We start from the raw sequence: 24,807 nt of genomic DNA on the forward strand, positions 1-24,807 counted from the left end.
CCCCACCCCGCCCTCGCGCCTTGATTTAAACCAGCAGCGCCGGTTATTTCGCAACTTCCTCTCGCTAACAACCGCCCCCTTCTCCCTCCCCTCACTCGTGTCACACTGAGGCCAACGGGTTAAAAAGAAAATTCGTCTGTTAAATCTGAAAAACGAAGGCTCTGTTTGTCACGACGCTTATATTTTTTTTAGCGGGGGTAACCGGTTTCCGGCCGCCCCTGGGGGTACCCGCCGCCCACGTACGGCGCCGGGGCTGACGCTTGCTGCGCGTCTCCGAGCGACGCGTTGGTTGGTAAACACGGCGCGGAGGCAACGAGAGAGAATTCAGTGCCGCGCCGGTAAGTTTGGCAGCTCCCAACATATCTCAGTCTTCTTTTATTGCACCTTATGTTGATCTGTTCGGGTGTGTCGTTGACGATCCCGTTCCCGTTCTTTGTCTTTTATGTTGTAGTTTATTTTAGAGCTGTGGCAGCAGAGGTCTCGGAACTTGATCTCAGGCCTGCAGATAGACAGCGAATGCATCTTCTGATGCTTCCAAATGCACCGTTTGTTTTCTGCGAGGGAAGTGATTTTTTAAAAAAATTATTATTCCAGGCTTCACTGGATAATGGTTTATATTGGGTGCGGTCGGAATCAGAATCAGTTTTATTTTATCATTGACATATGATGTGAAATTTGTCGTTTTGCAGCAGCAGTACAGTGTGAAGACATAAAAATCTATAAATTACAAAATAGTGTAAAAAAAAGAATAACGAGGTAGTGTTCATGGATGATGAAAAACTGTGCTACTCATTACCCTTGTTTCCATAGAACATAAAACATGGAACAGTACAGCACAATACAGGCCCTTCAGCCCACAATGTCGTGCCGACCTTTAAACCTCGCCTAAGACTATCTAACCCCTTCCACATATTCCTCTATTTTAAATTCCTCCATATGCTTATGTAGTAATCTCTTGAATTTGACCAATGTGCCTGCCTCAATCACTGCCCCAGACGGCGCATTCCATGCCCCAACCACTCTCTGGGTAAAAAAACCTTCCTCTGATATCTCACAAGATTACAAGACAAGGGAGCAGAAGTAGGCCATTCGGCCCATCGAGTCTGCTCCAAGGAAAAGAGAGGGAAAAGGAAAAGAAATGAGAAATGGGCATTTTCCATGAGCAAACAAAAACTCCATGAGCAAAAAAAACTACTCCTTTCTAGCCCCAATTTCCAGCCTTATCCCCATATCCCTTGATACCTTGACTAATTAGATAACTCTCTATCTCCCTTGAACTTCCCACCCGTTACTTTAAAGCTATGCCCTCTTGTATTGAGCATTGGTGCCTTGGGAAAGAGGCGCTGGCTGTCTACTCTATTCCTCTTAATATTTTGTACACCTTTATCATGTCTCCTCTCATCCTCCTTCTCTCCAAAGAGTAAAGCCTTAGCTCCCTTAGTCTCTCCTCATAATGCCTACTCTCTAAACCAGGCAGCATCCTGGTAAATCTCCACTGCACCCTTTCCAACGCTTCCACATCCTTCCTATAATGAGGCGACCAGAACTGGACACAGTACTCCAAGTGTGGTCTAACGAGGGTTTTATAGAGCTGCATCATTACCTCGTGGCTCTTAAACTTGATCCCACAATTTATGAATGCTAACATCCCATAAGCTTTCTTAACTACCCTATCCACCTGTGAGGCAACTTTCAGGGATCTGTGGATATGAACCCTCAGATCCCTCTGCTCCTCCACACTACCCAGAATCCTGCCATTAACTTTGTACTCTGCCTTGGAGTTTATCCTTCCAAAGTGTACCACCTCACACTTCTCTGGATTGAACTCCAAAGTGAACTCCAGTTTCACTGGCAGAAGCTTGCTTAGATATGTGTTTAGGGGTGTTTCTAAAAATAGAAAATAGAAGAAAAGAATATGTGCAGCATAGGCACAAGATTCCAAGTCCAGAGGTAATGAAGCAGTGAAATTTGGAGTTCCCAAGAAACCAGGATTTGTGCAGTGCAGAAAAAAAGAGAGAAAAGGCTGGAAGAAGTTAGAGTTTGATAAATGTCAGGTCATGGACAAATGCATACAATTGGAATATTAAAGTTGATGCAGTGGCACATCAGGAGCCAGTGTAGGTTGTTGAATGAATGAAAAGGATTCATGAATGAACAGGACATGGGGTGAGTTAGGGTATTGGGCAGCAGAGTTTTGAGTGTTTAAGTCTGGTTTATTGCAATGGTATGGCGAGGTACGGGTGCAAAGGAAAACTTGCATCAGCATCGCAGGCACGTAGGTATAAACAACACAGTATATATTACACAAATTATACAAGACAGTGAAGAGAGAGAGAAAAAAGACTGTGTAGAAACAAGACCTTAGTGCAAAAAAAAGAGTTAAGTCCATGGTTGTGCAAAAGGTGGTCCATAGTGTTCCCTTGTTGAGGTAGGGTTAGGGTTGTGCAAGAACCTGATGATTGTAGGAAAATAGCTATTTCTGAACCTGGTTGTGTAGGACTTCGGGCTTTTGTACCTCATGCCTAATGGTATCAGTGAGAAGAGGGCACAACCCAGATAGTGGGGATCCTTGATGCGCTTTCCTGGGGCAGCACCTCCTGTGGATGCTGTCGATGGTGGGGAGGGCTGTGCCCTTATAAAGGACTGGACTGTGTCCACAATTCTCTGCACCCTGTTGTGTTCTTGTTTGTTGGAATTGCCGTACCAGGCCATGATGCAACCAGTCAGGATACTTACCACAGTGCATCTGTCAAAGTTTGCTGGAGTATTTGGTGACGTTGCCAAATCTAAAGCTTCCGGGGGGGGAAAAATGTAGAGCTGCTGCCTTCTTGCATCTATGTGATGGGCCCATGACAGGTCATCCTTTGTTCATTTTTGTTTGGAGCTGACTAGATTATTGTGGAATATTCAAGTCAAGAGATAATACAGGCTTTGATGGGGTCTTCAAGAGTAAGCAAGCTGAGTCTCAATAATGTAAGAGGTGAACAGTGCATTGGCTATAGGTGCCTGTAGTTTTTTTGTTTAGGAGCTTAAGGAGATTTGGCAATGTCACCAAATACTCCAACAAACTTTGACAGATGCACTGTTGACAGTATGATGCCTTGGAATACTGGTATAATTGTTTCAAAAAAAAAGGGATAGATTATACTCCAGTCGGCCTTGTATTGGTGATGGACAAATTATTGGAAAAACTGATGGCACATCATAAATCAGCATTAGAGAGGCAGGGGTGAATCATTCATAATCAGAATGGATTTGCTAAAATACTGTGTACAGTTCTGCTTCACAGTGCAGAAAAATTGTGCAACAATATAAGAGAATTGCAGAGGAGATTTGAGGATATTGCTAGGGTTGGAGAATCATAATTATGAGTAGGAACTCACAAGGCTGCACATCAAAAGCAGCAGAGGGAGGACAGAGAAGGAACTTAATCACAGTCACAGGAAAAACTGCAAGGTTATCAAGATAGGGCCAGGACAAATGATATCCTAAGTCATAGAATTCTAGATACATGTGCCTAGAAATTGGATTTTACCTATTTTTGCAGCACTAACCCATAGTTTAGTGGTAGCATCAAACCATGATCTCAAAAAAAATTGTAATATTAGTCAAAAGCAAGTTTGAAGCAGCATTAGGTTGAAAGAACCTGAAAGAATCTTTAAAATGTGACAAACACAGTTTGTGATGGGATCGCATGTAAATCAACACAGCTGCTGACACCTTGCTGAACAGCAATAAGAGGAAGGTATCAGGACTTAAAGGCAGCTTAACATGGCTGCCATGGAAAAGTTGCAAAGGAGGGAGAACAAGCTGCACGGTTTTCTGAGGTAGTCGGTCAATGAAATATATGTCTGGAAGGAGGCCCTGAGGTGCAGTGGTGGAGAAGGCAGGAAACCTGTCAGGACCACCAATAAAACCTCCTGGTAGGAGGTATTAGAGAGTCTTGTACAGGAATAAAAATCCCTGCTGAGCAATGATCATGATTTCTCCATATATGTCAAGATGAACTGCACACCAGTGAAAAGACAGCTGTCTGATACAGAGAAAGAGCACAGACTTATGTACAGTAATACCCTCCATTCTTTCCAGCCTCTCCTTCACCACTCCCAGCCTTGTCTACCCATTGAAGTTCAAATTCTTCCAATACTCACACATGTCTAGCCTCAAGGTAGGATAGAACATGGGGAGATACATTGGGCATTATTCTGTTGCGCTCCAGCAGGAGAAATAGGGAATCTTGTGTGGAGGCTTCCTGCATTTATACTCTTGTAGAAAACTCGGATGAGAGCCATAATTGATGTGCTTCTGTGACAAGGTAGATGGTTATTGTGTTGTTAGGCCTTTTTGGCTAAATGCAGGTAATAACATGGATGAGTCCACCTTGTTGCTTTCACAGGAGGTTGTGTGGAACCAGAAGGCTGTGACCTCTATTCTACCAGCCATTTGTACAGCTTTGCAAGGGCTTGGCACAGACCTAATATAAATGGCTCACTTGTTCAGGTGGCAGTTACTTTGGAGGCACTGTCAAAGGTCTTTCATTCCATTCAGTCTCACTCTGATCCGGCTAGAGGTCTATTCTCTGCCAAACTGGAGCAGCTTGCAGCTCTTCAAGAACAGCAGAGAGGTGCCACTCATGATCCAATCAATGCTATGCCTGACCAGATTGCTGCTCTCAATGGACACCAGGATGTACCTTATTGGCAGCTTGTGGTTCTCTAGTAAGCTTTTTTTCCACAAAAAGAGATATTATATGTTACCAGGCTGCTCTCCTTATGAGCAGTGATATGCCATATGTAAGTAGATCACTTTCTCATTGGAGTAGCGACGTGACAAGCTGGAAATTGTTTCTTTCCTGCAGAAGTTAAGGTATACATTCGACACTTGCCTGCAGCCAGCCATCCTAGATTGCTCCTTCAGTCTGAAGCCAGGCCAACCAGGACAAGAGCTTCTTATGAATCAGCAAGAACATTTGTGCAACCTTTAAAGTGACTGAGAGCACCTTTTCAATAATCAGACTACAGCTACATAGGGGACAAAGTGTAGTCATGCAAGAACACCAAAATCCATCTGCTGGTTGTCAGACAGGAAAGACATTAGGTTATATAGGTTTAGAGACACGTATCATGACTTTTCATTATGGATCATTTGCTCCTACTTTGTTACAAATGTTGAGCAACAGTCTACTTGATTCAAGATCTTAACCAATGTTTAAACCTGCAGAGTGGAACTGCTCTGAGGAAAGTGTATTTGATGTGGGTGAGAGCCCATAAATAGATCAACGGAACGAAGACCATCATCCTCGACCTCTAGGGATAGCCTTGATGATTTGATGCAGAGATCTTAGTTGTTCAAGCAAGGTGTCATTAATCAGGGAATATGATTATTTAGGGTCAAGGATTCCTTGTGTTATAAGCAGTGCAGGTGGACTTGCTAAGTCAGATGTGATCCTGTTGTTGTGCCATTACAGGTCAATGTGCAACTGTGGTCCCATAATACGTAATTACCTCTTGATGTCCTCGTGAAGTAGAAGTGATCACACAAAACCCAAACATTTTTACAAATTTTATATCCCTTCAGATCATAAATTTTCCTGTCTGCAAATGGTTTTATTTTTTTAATTTCTGGCATCTGAAGCTGAAATCTCTTTTCTGCAATGTTATTTTTTTTAGATTTTAAATGCATAGATACAGTTCTTAGAGGTGGTCAAGGTCTTGAAAGGATCAACACTATGATGCTGGAGGAACTCAACAGGCCAGCAGCATCTGTGAAGAAAAGCAGGTGGTCAACGTTTCAGGTCAGGACCCTTCTTCAGGTCCTAGCCTGCTGAGTTCCTCCAGCATCATAGTGTTTTTCATCTAGATTCCAGCATCTGCAGTCCTTTTTTTAACTCTTGAAAGGATCAATGCCAAACTTGAAGCCCACATCAAAATGCTGGCAATTTCAGTTTAAAAGTAAGTACTTGGTTAACTGGAAGGCTTGTCAAGTGTGAAAATAATATTTGTCCAGCTAGACAGTTATCTTTTATTGGAATTAAATGAATATTGAGCTCCTTTCTCCCTGCAAAGGCTTGTGTGTCAGGAAAATAATGTGGACTTTGTGATTTGACAGGAATTGTTAAAATCTGGATAGATATAGGAAATTGAGTGTGTGAAAATGCAATTAACATTGACATCTCCAATTATCTTGTACTTGAGTAATGATAACTGGATTTAAATGGTAGTTCCAAAGCATCCAGCACAACAGGTTAATTTTTGGCAATGTATTTAACGCTACAAAGGATTTTTTTTAAAGTGTTATAGTTCAGAAATTTGCCACTTCTAAAGTTTTCAGTGATTATTTCCTCAGTTCCATCATCCCTAGCTCTGGTAGATTTTTAAAATGATGCTTAAAGATTCTTACAGCATTGAAATTATTGGTCATTGCATTGTATGGTATCTTCAAAACTTCATTTAGATTTTCATTCACAGAATACATGGAGCTAGAAATCCTTGGGAGCTGTGTAGGATCATGGGCCAGTTTTAGTCCAAGGCCACAACGTTCTACAATGCATAAGGCCCATGGTGGATTATTGAGGTGAAGAGGAAGAGACAATTTGTGAGGCTATGGAGAGAATGTTGATGAGAGGGCAGAGTGTCATGGTGCGGGATTGTGTGGCAAAGAAATTTGGAATAGATCCAAATTCTATGGTTGGGAGTATTAGATCGACAGCAAGCTTCTGAGTCTTGTGTATGTGGTAGAATGTTGAACAGTCATGTGTTGTGTGCTGATTGAAGCCACTGTTTGTGTCCTGTGGTTTCCATGCACATGTGCATCTTGAGTAGGAAGGACCTGGGCTGATTTACTGGAGGTATACTTTGCTACATTCCCTCTATGGCAGGTACATCCTTTCTTGGCTAAAACTGTACCAACCTCACGTGGGATTTTATTGAAAGGCTTCTGAAAATCCAGTATGCCACATCCAGTGGCTTCCCCTTATCTATTCTACTACTCAGGTCCTCAAGAATGCCAGTAGATTAGTTAAACATGATTTAGACCAGTACATTGAGGAGCCACTAGGGAATAGGCTACCTAAATGAGGTTTTGTGCAATAAGAGGGGGTTAGTTTATAATCTTGTTGTGCAGGGTCCTATAGAGAAGAATAATTGTAATATGATAGTGTTTCATTGCGATGGACGGTGATTTACTCAAAATATGGAGCTAGGTCCTAAATTTAAAGAAAGGGAACTACTAAAATATGAGAGCACAATGGCACATTTAGTAAAGCTGCTTTCTCACAGTTCCAGTAACCCAGATTGAAACCTGACCTCCAGTGCTGCCTGTATGGAGTTTCCATGTTCTCCCTGTGACCAAGTGCTTTCGTTGCCTCCCATATCCTAAAGGTGTGGAGGTTGGTAGGTTAAATAACCATTGTAAAGTATATCTAATATATAGGTGAATGATTAAAAATCTAAGGGAAGTTGATAGGAATCTGGGGAGAACTTTAAAAAAGGATCGGTGTAAATGGGTGCTTGATGATCAGCATGGACTTGGTGGACTGAAGGGCTTGTTTCTTTTCTGTATGTTTCTATGATTCTAGTTTAAAGAATAGAGTTGGTTATAATATCTTGGGAAGCTTCATTAAACCCGCTTACCCACTTGGAGTATTGTGCTCAGTTCTGGTCGCCTCACTATAGGAAAGATGTGGAAGCCATAGGGAGGGTGCAGAGGAGATTTACAAGGATGCTGCCTAGAATGCGGAGCATGCCTTATGAAAGCAGGTTGAGGGAACTCGGCCTTTTCTCCTTGGAGAGACGGAGGATGAGGGGAGACCTGATTGAGGTGTATAAGATGATGAGAGGTATTGATAGGGTAGATAGTCAGAGGCTTTTCCCCAGGGCTGAATTGGTGGCCACAAGAGGACATACGTTTAAGGTGTTGGGGAGTAGATATAGAGGAGATGTCAGGAGTAAGTGTTTTACTCAGTGTGGTGAGTGCGTGGAATGGGCTGCCGGAAACGGTGGTGGAGGCTGATACGATAGGGTCTTTCAAGAGACTTAGATAAGTATATGGAGCTGAGTAAAATAGAGGGCTATGGGTAAGCCTAGTAATTTCTAGGGTAAGGACATGTCCGGCACAGCTTTGTGGGCCGAAGGGCCTGAATTGTGCTGTAATTGTTCTGTGTTCTAAACAGCATTATAGTGGATGGACAATGAGCAATGTTTAAGGAACAACAGCAGTTACACATTCCTTTCCAGAGAATAAATTCAAAAGTAGAAGTGACCCAACCATGGCTAATAAAAGAAGTAATAAATTCCAAAGTGAAGGCATGTAAAGTAGTCAGGAAAATGTAGCAATCTAGAGGATTGCAATCAATTTGGAATTTAGCATAGAAATGTCAAGATTAAGTCAGGAAAAACAAGTATGAGAGTAAACTTGCAAAGAGCATAAAAGTGGACTGTAAAAGACTCTAGAAGTATGTGAAAAGTAAAAAATTAGTGAAGTTAAATGCAAGTCCTTTGTGTTAAGAAATGGGAGAAGTTATAATGGGAGACAAAGAAATGGCAGAAATTCAGAATAAAACTGCAAATACAGGAAACCCAAAATAAAAACAGAAAATGATAGAAACACTCAACAGTTCGGGCAACATCTGTGAAAAGAAAAACAGAGTTAACAAAGAAGGTGGAGGAGGAATGGATAGAACAAAGACAATATTTCTGATGGCGTAATACCAAATGAGTAAATGTAGTTGTCAGAAGCACATTTTGCTTGAGGAAATGGTGTAAGTGAGTTTTGGTCAAAGCTCTCTAGGTGACCAGGCAAAAAGGACAATCAGATATCTTGCCAGAAAAAAATTCAATTCTGGACACATTACTTGGGTCAGACAACATCTGATGAAAGAGAAACATGGTTCAGGTCTGAGACCTGTATTATTCCTGTTGGGAGCTTTATGCAAAGCTCTCCACTGTCACATAATTGCTGCATTGGGAAGTGAGTGAAGACTTAAAAGAAGTCTTCCCGTGTCATCCACAGTATAACAGCAGAGAAGACGGTCATGAAGGAGAGGGAAAATGTGTGGTGTTTAGAACGTGGCACTCTTTGTATTTTCCTAATAAACTCAAGCAAGTAGCCTCAAATTACGGCATGGTGTGGGCTACTCAACAAGCAAATGGTTGTAGCATGCAGCTTCCAATTAATAATTTAAAGAGGTCACAATCATTGAAGGGTGCACCATCGATTCTCCATAATGCTGAACATAGGCCAACAAGACCGGGGATGCTGGATTGATATTGGTTTATTATTGTCACTTGTACTGAGGTGCAGTGGAAAAACTTGTCTTGCATACCGTTCGTACAGATCAGTTCATTACACAGTGCATTGAGGTAGTACAGGGTAAAAACAGTAACAATACAGAGTGAAGTGTCACAGCTACAGGGAAGTGCAGTGCAGGTAGACAATAAAGTGCAAGGTCATAACAAGGTAGTTTGTGAGGTCAAGAGTCCATATCATATAAGGGAACCGTTCAAAAGCCTTATCATAGTGGGATAGAAGCTGTCCTTGAGCCTGGTGGTATGTCCCCTCGGGCTCCTGTATCTTCTGCCTGATAGGAGAGGGGAGAAGAGAGAATGACCCAGGTGGGTGGGGTCTTTGATTATGTTAGCTGCTTCACCAAGGCAGCAAGAGGTATAGACAAAGTCCATGGAGGGGAGGCTGGTTTCCATGATATGCTGGGCTGTGTCCACAACTCTCTGCAGTTTCTTGCGGTCCTGGGCAGAGCAGTTGCCATACCAAGCCGTGATGCATCCAGATAGGATGCTTTCTATGGTGCATCAATAAAAGTTGGTGAATGTCAAAGGAGACCTAGAACATAGAACATAGAACAATTACAGCATAATTCAGGCCCTTCGGCCCACAAAGCTGTGCTGAACATGTCCCGACCCTAGAAATTAGTAGGCTTACCCATAGCCCTCTATTTTACTCAGCCCCATATACCGATCTAACAGTCTCTTAAAAGACCCTAACGTATCAGCCTCTACCACCGTTTCCGGCAGCCCATTCCACGCACTCACCACTCTGAGTAAAAAAACTTACCTCTGACATCTCCTCTATATCTACTCCCCAGCACCTTAAACCTATTGTTACGGACTCAGTGAAAGTCCCTTTAAGATAGAGAGTGTGTGTGAATATGTGTGTGGGGCGTGCTTACGTCAATAGAAGATAAAGGACGTAATGACGTTGTTGAAGAAGTCAGAAGAAGGAGAGAGAGAGAGAAGGGAGAGAGACACCAGCCTGCTTGTTTTCTCTATCGATGGATGAGAAACAATAACTGTGTTTGCCACTGAAATCCATGTATGGAAGTTGGAAGTAATCCGGTGGAGTTCACTTTGTTGCTGACCTGTAGAAGGAAACAGATATTTGTATGTGGACGACCACGGTTCGGATGCTTTTCGGGGTGAGGAAGTCACTACCGAGTAAACACTGGAGTGTCGTTTGGGGTCCATCGTGGAACATTTGGATTTCGTATGTACTCTCTCTATGTTTTTCTACATCTACATCTTATCTTCAGACAACGGTGGTTGTTGAAGAAGCCCTTGCTCATGTTTCACCTTATGGCTTGCGGAACTGAACTTTAAGAACCATTCCGGAACTGGGAGTTTTGGACTTTGTCTCACACACACACACGAAGAGTTTAGTTTTGGGGTTAACGTTCGAGGTTTAACATTTTTGAATTCTAACATACTAACATTTTTACTTTTATTTTACGTATTATCATAAGTAGTGATTAATAAAGTAGTTTTTAACACTGAATCATGCTCAGTGTGTTTCTTTTGTTGCTGGTTCGTGACACTATGTCCTCTTGTGGACTTCAATTCAGCCCTGGGGAAAAGCCCCTGACTATCTACCCTATCAATACCTCTCATCATCTTATACACCTCTATCAGGTCCCCCCTCATCCTACGTCTCTCCAAGGAGAAAAGGCCGAGTTCCCTCAACCTGCTTTCATAAGGCATGCTCCGCATCCCAGGCAGCATCCTTGTAAATCTCCTCTGCACCCCCTCTATGGCTTCCGCATCTTTCCTGTAGTGAGGCGACCAGAACTGAGCACAGTACTCCAAGTGGGGTCTGACCAGGGACCTATATAGCTGCAACAATACCTCACGGCTCCTAAATTCAATTCCTCGATTGATGAAGGACAATACACTATATGCCTTCTTGACCACAGAGTCAACCTGCACCTCCACTTTGAGCGTCCTATGGACTTGGACCCCAAGATCCCTCTGATCCTCCAAATTTCTTTAGCCTCCTGAGGAAGTAGAGGCACCGGTGAGCTTTCTTGGTCGTGGCCTTTGTGTTTGGACCAGGACAGGCCATTGGTGATGTTCACTCCCAGGAACTTGAAGCTCTCAACCCTCTCGACCTCAGCACCGTTGATGTGGACAGGTGCATGTACACCACCCCCTTTCCTGAAGTCAATGAGCAGCTCTTTTGTTTTGCAGATATTGAGGGAAAGGTTGTTGTCATGACACCATGTCACCAAGCTCTTTATCTCTTTCCTGTACTCCGACTCATCGTTATTTGAGATATGGCCCACTATAGTGGTATCATCTGCAAACTTGTAGATGGAGTTAGAACAGAATCTGGCTACACAGTCATGAGTACATAGGGAGTAGAGGGCTGAGGACACAGCCTTGTGGGGCACCAGTGTTGAGAATAATCATTCTGGAGGTGTTGCTGCCTATCCTCACTGATTGTGCTCTGTTGGTCAGAAAGTCAAGGATCCAGTTGCAGAGGGAAGTGTTGAGTCCCAGGTCTCAGGGTTTGGTGATGAGTTTGCTTGGAATTATGGTATTGAAGGTGGAGCTGTAGTCAATAAACAATAGTCTAACGTAGGTGTCTTTACTGTCCAGATGCTCCAGAGATCAGTGTGAGGCCAGGGAAATGGTGTCCACTGTAGAATTGCAGTAGGTCGAGGTTTTCCAGGAGGCTGTAGTTAATGCATGCCATGACCAGCCTCTCGAAGCACTTCATGATGGCAGATGTCAGAGCCACCAGTCAGTAGTCATTAAGTCATGTTACCTTGTTTTTCTTAGGAACCAGGATGATAGGTCTTAAAACAGGTGGGAACCTCAGATTGAAGCAGGGAGAGGTTAAATATGTCTGCAAATACCCCCACCAGCTGAACAACACAATATCTGAGGACACGGCCAGGGACACCATCTGGGCCAGATGCTTTCCTCTGGTTCACTCTCCAGAAGTCCTTGATGGTGACCACAGGTTCAGTTGCATTGGAGGCTGTTAGGGTGAGTGGTGACAAACCAGTCCCCTTCTGTTCAAAACATGCATAGAATGCATTAAGCTCAACAGGAAGGGATGTGCTGTTGTTCACTATGCTACCCGTTATAGCATGTAAGCCCTGCCACAACTGACGGCTGGTCTTCTATTTTGAACTGGTATTGTCTTTTGGCATCTCTGATAGCTTTATGGAGGTCTTATCTCGATTTCTTGTAAAGGCCAGGGTCATCTGATTGGAATGCAGCAGTCCTCGACTTCAGTAGGGAGTGGAGCTCCCAGTTCATCCATGGTTTCCGGTTTGGAAACACCCATATTGTCCTCTTTGGTACACAGTCTTCAACACACTTGCTAATAAAGTCTGTTATGGTGATGACATACTCATCAAGGCTGGCAGCTGAGTTTTTGAACACGGGACCAGTCTGCTGACTCAAAGCAATCGTGTAGAAGCTCATACAGTGGCATGCAAAAGTTTGGGCACCCCTGGTCAAAATTTGTTACTGTAAATAGCTAAGCGAGTAATGTGTCATCTTTAATTCGTGATTTCCAAACGGCATAAAGTTAAAGATGACACATTTCTTTAATATCTTAAGTAAGATTACTTTTTTATTTTCATCTTTTACAGTTTCAAAATAACGGAAAAGGGCCCAAAGCAAAAGTTTGGGCACCCTGCATGGTCAGTACTTAATAACACCCATTTTGGCAAGTATCACAGCTTGTAAGCCCTTTCTGTAGCCAGCTAAGAGTCTTTCAGTTCTTGTGTGGGGGGACTTTCGCCCATTCTTCCTTGCAAAAGGCTTCTAGTTCTGTGAGATTCTTGGGCCATCTTGTATGTACTGCTCTTTTGAGGTCTATCCACAGATTTTCGATGATGTTTAGGTGAGGGGACTGTAAGGGCCATGGCAAAACCTTCAGCTTGTGCCTCTTGAGGTCGTTCATTGTGGATTTTGAGGTGTGTTTAGGATCGTTATCTTATTGTAGAAACCATCCTCTTTTCATCTTCAGCTTTTTTTTTTACAGACTGTGTGATGCTTGCTTCCAGAATTTGCTGGTATTTAATTGAATTAATTCTTCCCTCTACCAGTGAAATGTTCCCTGTGCCACTGGCTGCAACACAAGCCCAAACCATGATCGATCCACCCCTGTGCTTAACAGTTGGAGAGGTGTTCTTTTCATGAAATTCTGCACCCTTTTTTCTCCAAACATACCTTTGCTCATTGCGGCCAAAACGTTCTATTTTAACTTCATCAGTCCACAGGACTTGTTTCCAAAATGCATCAGGCTTGTTTAGATGTTCCTTTGCAAACTTCTGATGCTGAATTTTGTGGTGAGGACTCAGGAAAGTTTGGAGAAAAAAGGGTGCAGAATTTCATGAAAAGAACACCTCTCCAACTGTTAAGCACAGGGGTGGATCGATCATGCTTTGGGCTTGTGTTGCAGGCAGTGGCATGGGGAACATTTCACTGGTAGAGGGAAGAATGAATTCAATTAAATACCAGCAAATTCTGGAAGTAAATATCACACATCTGTTTTAAAAAAAACCTGAAGGTGAAAAGAGGATGGCTTCTACAACAGAATAACGATCCTAAACGCACCTCAAAATCCACAATGGAGTACCCCGAGAGGCACAAGCTGAAGGTTTTGCCATGGCCCTCGCGGTCCCCTGATGTAAACATCATCGAAAATCTGTGCATAGACCTCAAAAGAGCAGTGCATACAAGATGGCCCAAGAATCTCACAGAACTAGAAGCCTTTTGCAAGGAAGAATGGGTGAAAATCCCCCAAACAAGAATTGAAAGACTCTTAGCTGGCTACAGAAAGCATTTACAAGCTGTGATACTTGCCAAAGTGGGCGTTACTAAGTAATGACCATGCAGGGTGGCCAAACTTTTGCTTCAGGCCCTTTTCCTTTTCTGTTATTTTGAAACTGTAAAAGATGGAAATAAAGTAATCTTGCTTAAAATATTAAAGAAGTGTGTCATCTTTAACTTTATGCCGTTTGGAAATCAGGTCATCTTTTACTCGCTTAGCTATTCACAGTAACAGAAATTTTGGCCAGGGGTGCCCAAACTTTTGCATGCCACTGTGTATTTCCTTAGACCAGCACTGCATGACTTTCTGTACTAGATCCTGCTGTTTGAGTTTCTGTTTCTATGCAGTGAGAAGGAGCACAGCCTGCTGGTCTGATTCACCAAAGTGAGGGCGAGGGGTGGCTTGGAAGGCATCTTTGATGGCTGTATAGCAATCATCAAGGGTGTTAGGGCCCCTGGTGGGACAGGAGACGTGCTGGTAGTACATTAGTAACACACTCTTGAGGTTGGCCTAGTTGAAGTCACCTGAAATAATGAAGAGGGCCTCAGGCTATCCTGTTTCAAGGCTGTTGACCACAGAGTATATTTCATTGAGTGCAGGCTTCATGTCCATTTGGGGTGGGATGTAGACTGCCATCAGGATAGCTGAAGTGAACTCCCATGTTAGGTAGTATGGTCAACATTTCACCGTTAGATATTCCAGGCAGAGTGAGCAGGAGCTCGCCAGGACTGTCACATCCAAGCACCATGAGTTATTGATTAAGAAGCAGACCCCACCACCTCTAACTTTGCCCAAGGACGCTGTACAGTCCATTCGGTGGATTGAGAAGCCTTCAGGTTGTATGGCACAGTCAGGTGAAGCAGGTGTAAACAATGTTTCGGTGAGACATGGCACACAGCAGTCCCTCAGTTCTCTTTGGTAGGTCAGTCCTGCCCTTGGTTCACCAACTTTGTTCTCAATGGCCTGGATGTTAGCTAATAGTATGCTGGGGAGGGGGGTCCACTCTGTTTCAGCCTCGCCTGCAGCCTAGCCCTCTTACCACCACTTCCAGGGTAAGTGGTTGCGACTCGTTGGTCCTGGAAGTCCTGGAGTAGAGCCACCTGGTAAGTGGTTGCTTAAGGACAGACCTGGAGCATATTCATCTGGACTGGAAGGTAAGTGACTGCTTGTGAACAGACTTGGAAGACCTGGAATGGATTCAGCTGGCCTGTGAAGTGAGTTGTTGTTCCCATACAGATCTGAAGGTCCTGAAGAGGAGTGATCTGCCCCAGCAGGTAAGTGGGGGCATCTAGGAGATACGAAATTCTGCAGATGCTGGAATCTGGAGCATTAAAGTGCTGGAGGAACTTAGCAGGTCAGGCAGCATCCATAGAGGGAAATAAACAGTCGACGTTTCGTGCTGAGACTCTTCATCAGGACTGGAAAAGGAAGAAGGCAAAAGCCAGAATAAGAAGGTGGGGGGGGGGGGAGGGGGTGGATGGGTAGAGGAGTACATGCAGGCAGGGAATAGGTGAGAGAGGGAAAAGATGTAATAAGCTGAGAGGTGATAGGTAGAAGAGGCCAAGGGCTGAAGAAGAAGGAATCTGGTAGGAGAGGGCAGTGGACCATGGAATAAAGGAGCATCTAGGGGGTCTCAGCATCGAGACTTGGCCTCCGGTGCTCCGTAGGGTTGGGCCTCCGATCCAGAGGGGCCCCGCCATTGGGTATCCCTGTAGGTTGGTCCCTGCGTCGGGTCGGGACTCCGTCTTCATTGGTCAGGCCCTGCACTGGGTTGGGCCTCAGGACTTGGCCTCCTCTGGTTGGGTCTTGCGTCAGGTCGGGCCTTGGGACTTGGTCTCCTCTGGTCGGGCCTCATGTTGGGTCAGGCCTTGGGACTCTGCCTTCGCTGGTCGGGCCTCCAGATAGGCCAGGATGTGGGGGTCAGCGTCAGGCCCCCGTTAGTTGGGTCTTTGCTTCGGGTCCTCTGGTCTCAGCATCAGGCGCTCCAGTGGGGTTCAGGAGTCGGATTTTGGTGGTGGGGGCTCCCTGGGGTTGGCTCTTCACCCTGCGAAGGCTTCCACGTGGATGGGCCCATCCTAGGCCTCACTGGTCAATTCTATCTGGGTCCAGGAGGTGGGTCAGTTGCTCAATCATTCCTGGAGGTCAGAAGATCACCAAGTCCTGTAAGAAGATTTAAAAGAACATTGTTAGTAATACTTAATGACATACAATTTAAGTTTAAAAGAGTAGAACGATTATAGTAGAAGTAATGAGTAGATCTGCAGAGAGCAGTTTGCAACGAGTCGCCACACTCTGATGCCATCTTGTCCAAGATTAATAGTGTAGGCCCTTTCATTGCCAACTCATTCTTTATATTGGTGCTGGATTTTTTCTATTTGAATTGTATGTCAGTGAATTTCTTTCATTTGACCAGCCTTTGTTAAATAATTTCTTTAAACTATTATTTTCAGATGTTGGTGATGGCATGGAAAGGAGATTACCATTTGGATTATTCTTGTTCATGCTACTTCTTGGATTGTATACCTGGGGATTTGGAATTGCATCAAGCTCTTAGTGACATTGATGAGAGACTGAAGAAGAATGCAGCAGGGTAGGTTATTCTCCATATTCATGTTTTGCATTGGATGATTACAGGTAGCAGTTATTTCAGAATTATATGCTCATATCTAGTTTTGTAAGTTACTGCTTTATTAGGTGCAAGAGGTTCTAGGATCTAAGAAAAACATGACACGTAGAAGGCTAATCAGCCCATTATGTCTAGGTGGTCAAAATAAATGTGCTTGTTTTAATCACAAATCATTTGATACAGGGTTTATTACAATTCCAGGTATTTGCTATTGTATTACTTGCAGGCGAAATTGACTCATGTAGTTCTATATTTCAATGTCATACCAAGGAAATCATGTATTCTTGGTGATGGTTTGCTAAAGATGAGACTTTCTATTCAAACTCCATTCTCTCTGTTAGGTGGATATAACAACACTGTAATACAATACAAGGAACTATTTTTGTGTTCTAGCCACCACTTACCTTTTAGGCAGCGCTTCCAGTCATAGATTAAATTATCTTTGTTGTTTCTGAAACAGTATGCCAACAGACTTCTTGGGTTAATCTCACTTACTAGCTCTTGGTGCATAGTCTTTCAGACAGCAAGTTCCAGAACCCCACTGCTTGGTAAGTGGGGGGGAAAAAAATCCTCAGCTCCACTCTAACTCTTCCACCAATAACATGCCCTTTGTTTTTATTGTCTCTGCTAAGGAAATTATAGGTCTTTCCTGTTCATCATGTCTAAGCCCCTCATTATTTTATATACCACAATTAAGTCTTTCCTCAATCATTTCTTGTTCCACAGGAGACAGCCCTTCCTTATATGATCCTTTCTCAAAACTATAATTCTCAAAGCCTGGCCACATCCTCGGTACCCTCATTGGTACTGTTACCTATTTGTCGAATAGTTACCGAATTGTGTACACTGTTCCAGCTGTGGCCTAACTAGGGTTAAGTATGGTCCTGTATTATCTCCCTGCTCTTGTTCTATGTCTCAGCCAATACAGGTAGATATCTTGTATGCCTTTACCCTATCTACTTATCTTGCTACCTATAAGGATCTCTGAATGTGCAGACCACTATTCTTCTATTTCTCTATACTTAATGCCCTACCATTTATCATGTATTCCCTTACCTTGTTTATTCTGCCTAAGCATATTATTTCATACTTGGAGTCATAACTATAGAAGTTGGTCTTTGGTCTATCAGGTCCATGCCAGCCATCAAGTCCTCTTCAATACTAATCCCATTTACCAGCAATTGATCCATAACTTTCTATGCCTTAGTGATTCAAATGCTTGTCCAGATACTTCTTAAATGTAGTGAGAGTACCTGCCTCCACCTTTTCAGACAGTGCATTCCAGCTTGCGACCACCCTCTGGGTGAAAGATCTTCTCTTGGATCACCTCTTAACTCTCTTATTCCTCACTTTAAATCTATGCCCTTCCTGATTGAGACGTCTCCATTGTGGGGAAAATTTCTCACTATCCACACTATCTGTGCCCTCATAATTTTGAATTACTCTATCATGTACCACTTCAGCTTCCTCTGTTCCAAGGTAAACAAGCCCAGTCTATCCAGTCTCCCCTCTTAACTGAAACATCCTGGTAAATCTCTCCAATGCAATCAGTTCTCCAGATTGAATTCCATTTGTTTGTTCTGTGTACCTTACTAGTCCATTGATATCTTCCTTACTTGCAACCACACTGCTAATTTAGATGTCATTGGCATGGTAAGACCCCTAAATTTGGTTCAATAGTTAGACATAGGGTCACAGAATCTGGAGGTTACAAGATGAATTAATGGCATAATAAGAAATAAACAGGTGTGATCTAATAGCCATACAAACTGTGGTTGCAAAATGACCAAAGTTGAGAATTAAATATTCAATGAAGCTTCTCTTTTAGAAGAGAGAAACAAAATGGAATAGGAGATAGGGTAGCCCTGATTTTCACAAATGTTGTACGTGCAGTAGAGAGGAAGGATCTTAGTTCTGAAAATCAAGAAGAAGCAAAATCAGTTTGGCTGGAGCTAAGAAATAACGAGATCAAAAATATTGGTGGGACTTGCATATAGGTCCTCCAACTGAATTGGTGGTGTGGGGCATAGTTGAAGTAAGGAAATTAATGTAACTGGGGTAATAGAGAGATCTTGAGGGAAGTTAGTTTACATGTGGATTGGTTAAACCAAATTGGAAGTAATAGGATGGGGGATGAACTTACAGGTGACAAGAGGTTTTTTTTTATATATCAGTTAATTGTATTAGATGAGCAGTGGCAGATATTTAAACAGCTGGTTCATATCACTCAGCGATTTATTCCAAGTTGAAAGAGGGATTCCAAGATTAACAGAGGAGGTCAAGGATAATGTTAAATTGAAACACAGTGTATACAAAATAGGAAGAGCTCATGGTAGATCAGAGGATGAGGAATTTTTCAGGAACCAGCCATGAAAAACTAAAAAGCTTATGAGAAAGAAGAAAATTGATTTTTGCTGGAAAACTTGCATGTAATATCAAAATGACCAGTACGTTTCTGTGGATGTATATTTAAAAAAGATTGGCATAGCTAAATGTGGGACCTCTAGAGAATGAGACTGGGAAATTAATATCAGGAAGCAAGGAAATGGTAGACACTTTAAACTATATATTTTGTTTTGTTTTGCATCAGTCTTTGCTGTGGAGAAGACATTGAAAATATTCCAATGATAACAGGTGGGCTAGTTTCCTCTAGCATGGAAGAACTTGTAAAAATCCCAATCATGAGATAACAGGACTAAAGGATGACAAGTTGCCAGCATCTATGGCCTGCACTTAAGGGTGTTAAGAAAGTGGTTGCAGAGATAGTGGATCCATTGGTTGAAGTTTTTTTCAAAGCTCACTGAATTTTGGGGGACAGGGGTGTGAGTGGGGGTTGCAAGTGGTGGTTACCAGTGGATTGGGAAAAAAGCAGATGTGATTCCCTTGTTTAAGAAGGGAGAAAGTAAAAAGGCTGAAAACTATAGGCCAATTGGTTTAACATCTTTTGCAAAATGTGAGAGTCTGCAATCAAAAAAGAAATAATTGATCACTTAGGGAAGGTTAATTTAATCAAACCAAGTCAGTGGTTTCATAAAAGCAAATCATGTTTCATGTTTGATAAATTTATTTGAGTTCTATGAGGTTATAACAAGCAGAGTAGATAGATACCTGTAGATGTGGTATATTTGAGCTTCCAAAAGGCATTTGACAAGGTGCCACCTAAAAGGTGGGTCCACAGATTAACAGCCCCAGGTATTGGAGGAACTGCATTAGTGTGGATTGAAAACTGGTTATCGCATAGAAACAGAGAGCCAAAAGAAATGAATCTTTTTCAGTTTGGAACCAGTGGCGCACCCCAAGGATCAGTGTTTGGCCCTTAATTATTTACAATTTATATTAATGACTTGGCAGAGGGGGCAGAATGTAAAGTGTCCAAGTTTACTGATGAGTAGGGGGAAAGGCATGCTGAGGATATTGTGACTCTGCAATGTGATATAAATAGATTGAGTGAATGGGCTAAAACTTGGCAAATAGTTTGATACAGTGTGAGGTCATGCATTTTGGTAAGATGGTTCAAAATGAAAATGAGACAGCAAATGAGTAAAGTATAGAAGGATCAAAATTTAGCAGGCAGGTGCAACAAGTCGTTAAGAAGGCAAATGGCATATTGGCTTTCATTACAAAGGGTTTGGCATTTAGAAATGGGGAAGTTTTACCACAATTGTACTAGGTGTTAGTGAGGCCAATCCCAGGCCATTTTTGATACCATTTTCAAGACTGGGTCATATCCTCATGGTAAACAGTTCTTTTGATTATGCATCCTCAACCAACTCCAGTTGTTAGTGACTTGGAATAAACTGGCTCAATATGTGTGTTGTCAGTGTCAATTTCATAAGTGAGCTAGTAGTTAATAGGATGATGTGATTGCACATTCTCTGTTAGGTGCCTAAGCTTAGTGAACAAATGCTTTCACTCTGAAACACCTCATTGCCAGCACAGGATTGGTTAAAAGGCTTGGCTATGAGGCTTATAGCAATATTATGAAAATCGCAGTTTGAATGCTTGTATCTGAGAGCTCAGCCCCAGACATATTGTGTTCTAGAGCTAGCAGGTGAAATGTGTTCATCAAGATGATCTCTAAATGGATACATAAATATGGGTGCACAGCCGTCACAGGTATCTGTGTGCCTGATGGTTCCCTAAGGAGTAGACTCTGAAACTGAATTGACAGTGGGCTGCTATAGATACTCATGGGCCATTTATTCTACAGCTTTAATTCTGTGCAAATATATTTCAATGGTAAGAGATTCTCCAAGTAGAATATTTTTTGCCATAACATGGATTCTGGGATTAGAATGGCATTTGCAAGTTTCAAATTTCTATTGTTTCTGTCGTAATGAGGACTGTGGCCAGTTTAACATTAATACAGTCAATTAACATGCAAACTAAGCATTACAGTCCCTGAAGAAAACTTTTCGGCGTAGACAAAGGCCAATAATCAGCATCTACATATAGAAACACACATACCATGTGAGTTTAGTTAAGTTTCTGCACCTTCATGAATTACAGGAAAGTGTCCTCCACCTCCATCGATAGGCATTGTGGAGTCACACATTTGGGATGCTGCTTTAAAAGCAATGGGCTAAGCAGTCATGTTTCAATGATATATGATCTCCCTCAGTATAGTGGGGGCTGAATCGATTACTTTGGATTACAGTGCATTTCATTGTTCTACCTGTTGCCAATTAAACTAAATTAAATGCAGCAGACGACAAACCACACCAGACAATTATTTTCTCCATTAACTGTATTTCTTTATTAATCGTGAGTAGTTCAAACAAATCAAAGATTCACCACATATTACCAAAATAAACCTCGTTAACTTCTTGGTTATACAACTAATTTTCCAGGCTTTTAGCAGTTTCACAACCTCCAAAGCTCATTTAGTCTATTCAGATATTACCCACTCTAGAAGAATCTGATTATGCATATCTTTGTCCAGCTGCTATTGACTATGGGGGAGGGGGTGGGAAGTAGAAATATTTTTGTCTGTTAACAAGTGTGGTGGGTGAAGGAAAGAGGTGCCCCGTCTTGGCTGTTTATGTGGGTATGGGAGAAAGATAGGTGTCCCTTTGTCTGTCTATCATTGAATCTGGGAGAGTTAAAGATGTCTCTTTCTGACCATCATTCAGGGGGAAACAGAAATGGGTGACTGTGACTGGCTGTCATTAAGAATTGGTGAGTGAAAGATGGCTGAGTCTCTGCCTGGGTCTTGGTCAGTCTGCAAGAGGATTAGAGACGGACGTGTCTCTGGCTGTCAGTGAGTGGTGGACAGGATGAGGGGTGCCTGAGAGGTCAGTGTGATGAAGCCTAAGGCAAAGCATATCACTAACAAGTGCAATATGTAGAAATTCACATTTCCTTTGAGATCATGGTAATTCCAACATTCCTCCACATTTCTGAGTAGTACTCCCCTGAGATAAGCTCTGCTATGAGTTCTTGCCGGTTGCACCTGGCTGTTTCTCTTAGACATCCTCCTGGCATAAAGGACCTTTCACCCATTCTGGATTTCCTCCATGGAGACACTGAAATTTTTATGGTAATTGCTTGCTTCCTCCCCTCTCCCCTTCTGTGGAACACCACTTGCAGTAGTGGTGTATGCAAGCTGTCCCTTTAGAAGTTGGAGACCATATGGCTTTTCAGTATTGGTTCATAGTGAGCACAGCAAAACTCTCAGATCCAATTATTGTTAAGTGGCACTTCACAGGCAAAAGGGCAGCAACTCAAAATTTCATTGGAGTTTGTTTTTCCAAGTAAGGAAATATTTAAAAAAAAATCTCCTGTGCTATTACTCTAAGATTATGATCTTGTGGCATCAGTGCAGGATTGATCCTTTGATAACTTTGAAATGCATGGATGGGGCAAACCAGCATTCCATTTTAACAACAAACAGGAGAGGGGAGGCCATCCAGCCTGTCAAGTCTGCACCAGATCAATGTAAAGGCAACTCAGCCTATCCCAGTCCCCAGAACCTTCCAACTTATTTCCTTTCTGATACTTCTAAGATAAGATATATTTATTAGTCACATGTACATTGAAACACACAGTGAAATGCATCTTTTGCGTAGTGTTCTGGGGACAACCTGCAAGTGTCGCCATGCTTCCAGTGCCAACATAGCATGCCCACAACTTCCTAACCCGTATGTCTTTGGAATGTGGGAGGAAACCCACACAAACATGGGAAGAACGTACAAATTCCTTACAGACAGTGGCCAGAATTGAACTCTGATCGCTGGTGCTGTAATAGTGTTATGTCAACCGTTGCACTACTGTGCATTCTACAGCTTTTTTTTGAAGGCTACGTCATGAATTTGCTTCCACTACTACTCTAGCAGTACATTCAGGACCCTAACCACTCTCTGTGTAAAATAAGAAGCTTTTCCTCATGTCACCTTTGGTTCTTTTACTAATTATCTTCAGCCTATTCTCAACACTTTGGCAAATGGCAACAATTTGTCCCTATCAACTCATCTATACTCTTGATAAATGCTCAAAAAACCAGGGAACACAAATCTAAAATGATGGACAAAAGGTGTAGGGGGATCTGAGGAAAAAGTACTTTATGCAGAGAGTGTTTTTAATCTGGAACACATTGATTCTTTTCCACCACTGTTGCAAGCAATCAGAGCTTTAATAATGGGATTAAATAGTCATGCGGGAAAATAATTTTCAGGCCAATGTGAAAAGAGCCTAGGAAATGAGATGGATAGGATTACTCTAGTAAGAGCCAGTATGAAATCAATGAGCCAAATGGCTGCCTCCTCTGCTATTAAGATTCTCGAATATCTCTGGTGGGGAGTGAAATATTTTCTTGAGTCTGCCAGTGAAATTGCATCAGGCACCCATGTAGCTCATGGTGACATTCCCCATTGAATTTCAGAAATGATGTTAAAATATCTGGAATGGACCTTGCTTCATCCCTTCCCCTCACCTCTTTATAATGGCTATCTCCCCTCTGTTTTTCAGTCTAGATGAAGGGCCCTGACCCAAAACATCGACTGTCCATTTCCCTCCACAGATGCTGCCTGACCCACTGAGTTGCTCCAGCAGTTTGCTTTTTGCTCCGGATTCCAGTCTATACAGTCTCTTGTGTCTCTGGAAATTATCATTATTGTATTTCACTCCATTTTGCATTTGCAATTGAATACTTCTGAATTAAACAGATTATTTGTGATCAAATTATGTTTTTAAGAATCACTGTTGATTGCTCACAGAGAATGACTGCTTCTAGTCTGGTTTTGGGAACTGCAGAATCTTCCACAGATGGGGGAGGAGGTAGTGGGCAGCAGGGCAGGCAGGTGGATAGTTTGTGAGGTCATCCACTCCTGCGACTTATGGAGGGCTTCTGTGTGCTCATGATGCTTGGTCCTTGCATCACAAATGCACCACCTCCACTTTGAACAGAGGAGTCAGTGGAGATGTTGCTTTTCATCCAAGGAAGCTTTGAGCATATTCTTAAATCTTTTTCCCTGTCCTCCTGGCAATCTCTTCCCATGCCAGGCCTTTGAATGGCATGCAATGATTTAGCCTGCCCAGTGAAGCTGACTCAGTGTAAGAAGGGTTTCCACACCTGGGATCCTGGTCTAGGAGAGGACACTGACTAGGTTCAGTTGCCATTCTAGTAAATTTGGCGTATTGTTCACAGTGCTATATTAACAATATTGTCATTAGCTAACAAATTGTTATCTGAATTACAGCCTGAGAGCTTTTACAAAAGCTGACATGGCATGGAATCAGCTTTGTTTCACAACAGAAAGTAGGTGCTGGGAAGGTTGTAAAGTTTTTATTTCCCCAGCAAAAAGGCATTTTGAATGTGTAATTACCCTGATTTGTTTTACCATTAAAATCTGTTTGAAGTATGCATTGTGTTTAATCACCTGGAATGGAATTCAAAATTATGCCTTTGTAATGTTAAAATATGTATCATACAGCTGACACATATCCCAGACAGGAAAGAGGAAGAGAGCTGAAGTACTGTTTGCTCAGGCCAGAGGGGAGAGGGAGTGCAAATTTAGCATTAGATCAAAGCAGAAACTGGCATTTTGAGCTTTACTTTTAAAGATGAGATTGCTCAAACACCAGTGTTGCAGTCAGGGAAAAAG

At 42.5% G+C, this 24,807-nt stretch overlaps 1 protein-coding gene across 12 annotated transcripts in view; it reads left to right on the forward strand.

The window, feature by feature from the left end:
• kiaa0825 (KIAA0825 ortholog) overlaps window positions 1-24,807 on the forward strand; it is a 279,512-nt gene that overhangs the window by 204 nt on the left and 254,501 nt on the right. For 10 of the 12 annotated variants that reach the window (XM_052020304.1, XM_052020313.1, XM_052020312.1 and 7 more), the window contains exons 1-2: window positions 96-338; window positions 16,530-16,669. In XM_052020304.1, the coding sequence (XP_051876264.1) occupies window positions 16,530-16,669 (140 nt within the window). In that variant the 5' untranslated portion in view covers window positions 96-338. Of the gene's footprint in view, window positions 1-95; window positions 339-16,529; window positions 16,670-21,850; window positions 22,000-24,807 lie in introns of those variants that run through there. The other 2 variants (XM_052020305.1, XM_052020314.1) reach the window with 2 other exon arrangements.

This window comes from Pristis pectinata, chromosome 7, assembly GCF_009764475.1.
Source record: "Pristis pectinata isolate sPriPec2 chromosome 7, sPriPec2.1.pri, whole genome shotgun sequence".
In the NCBI taxonomy this organism is placed as follows: domain Eukaryota; kingdom Metazoa; phylum Chordata; class Chondrichthyes; order Rhinopristiformes; family Pristidae; genus Pristis; species Pristis pectinata.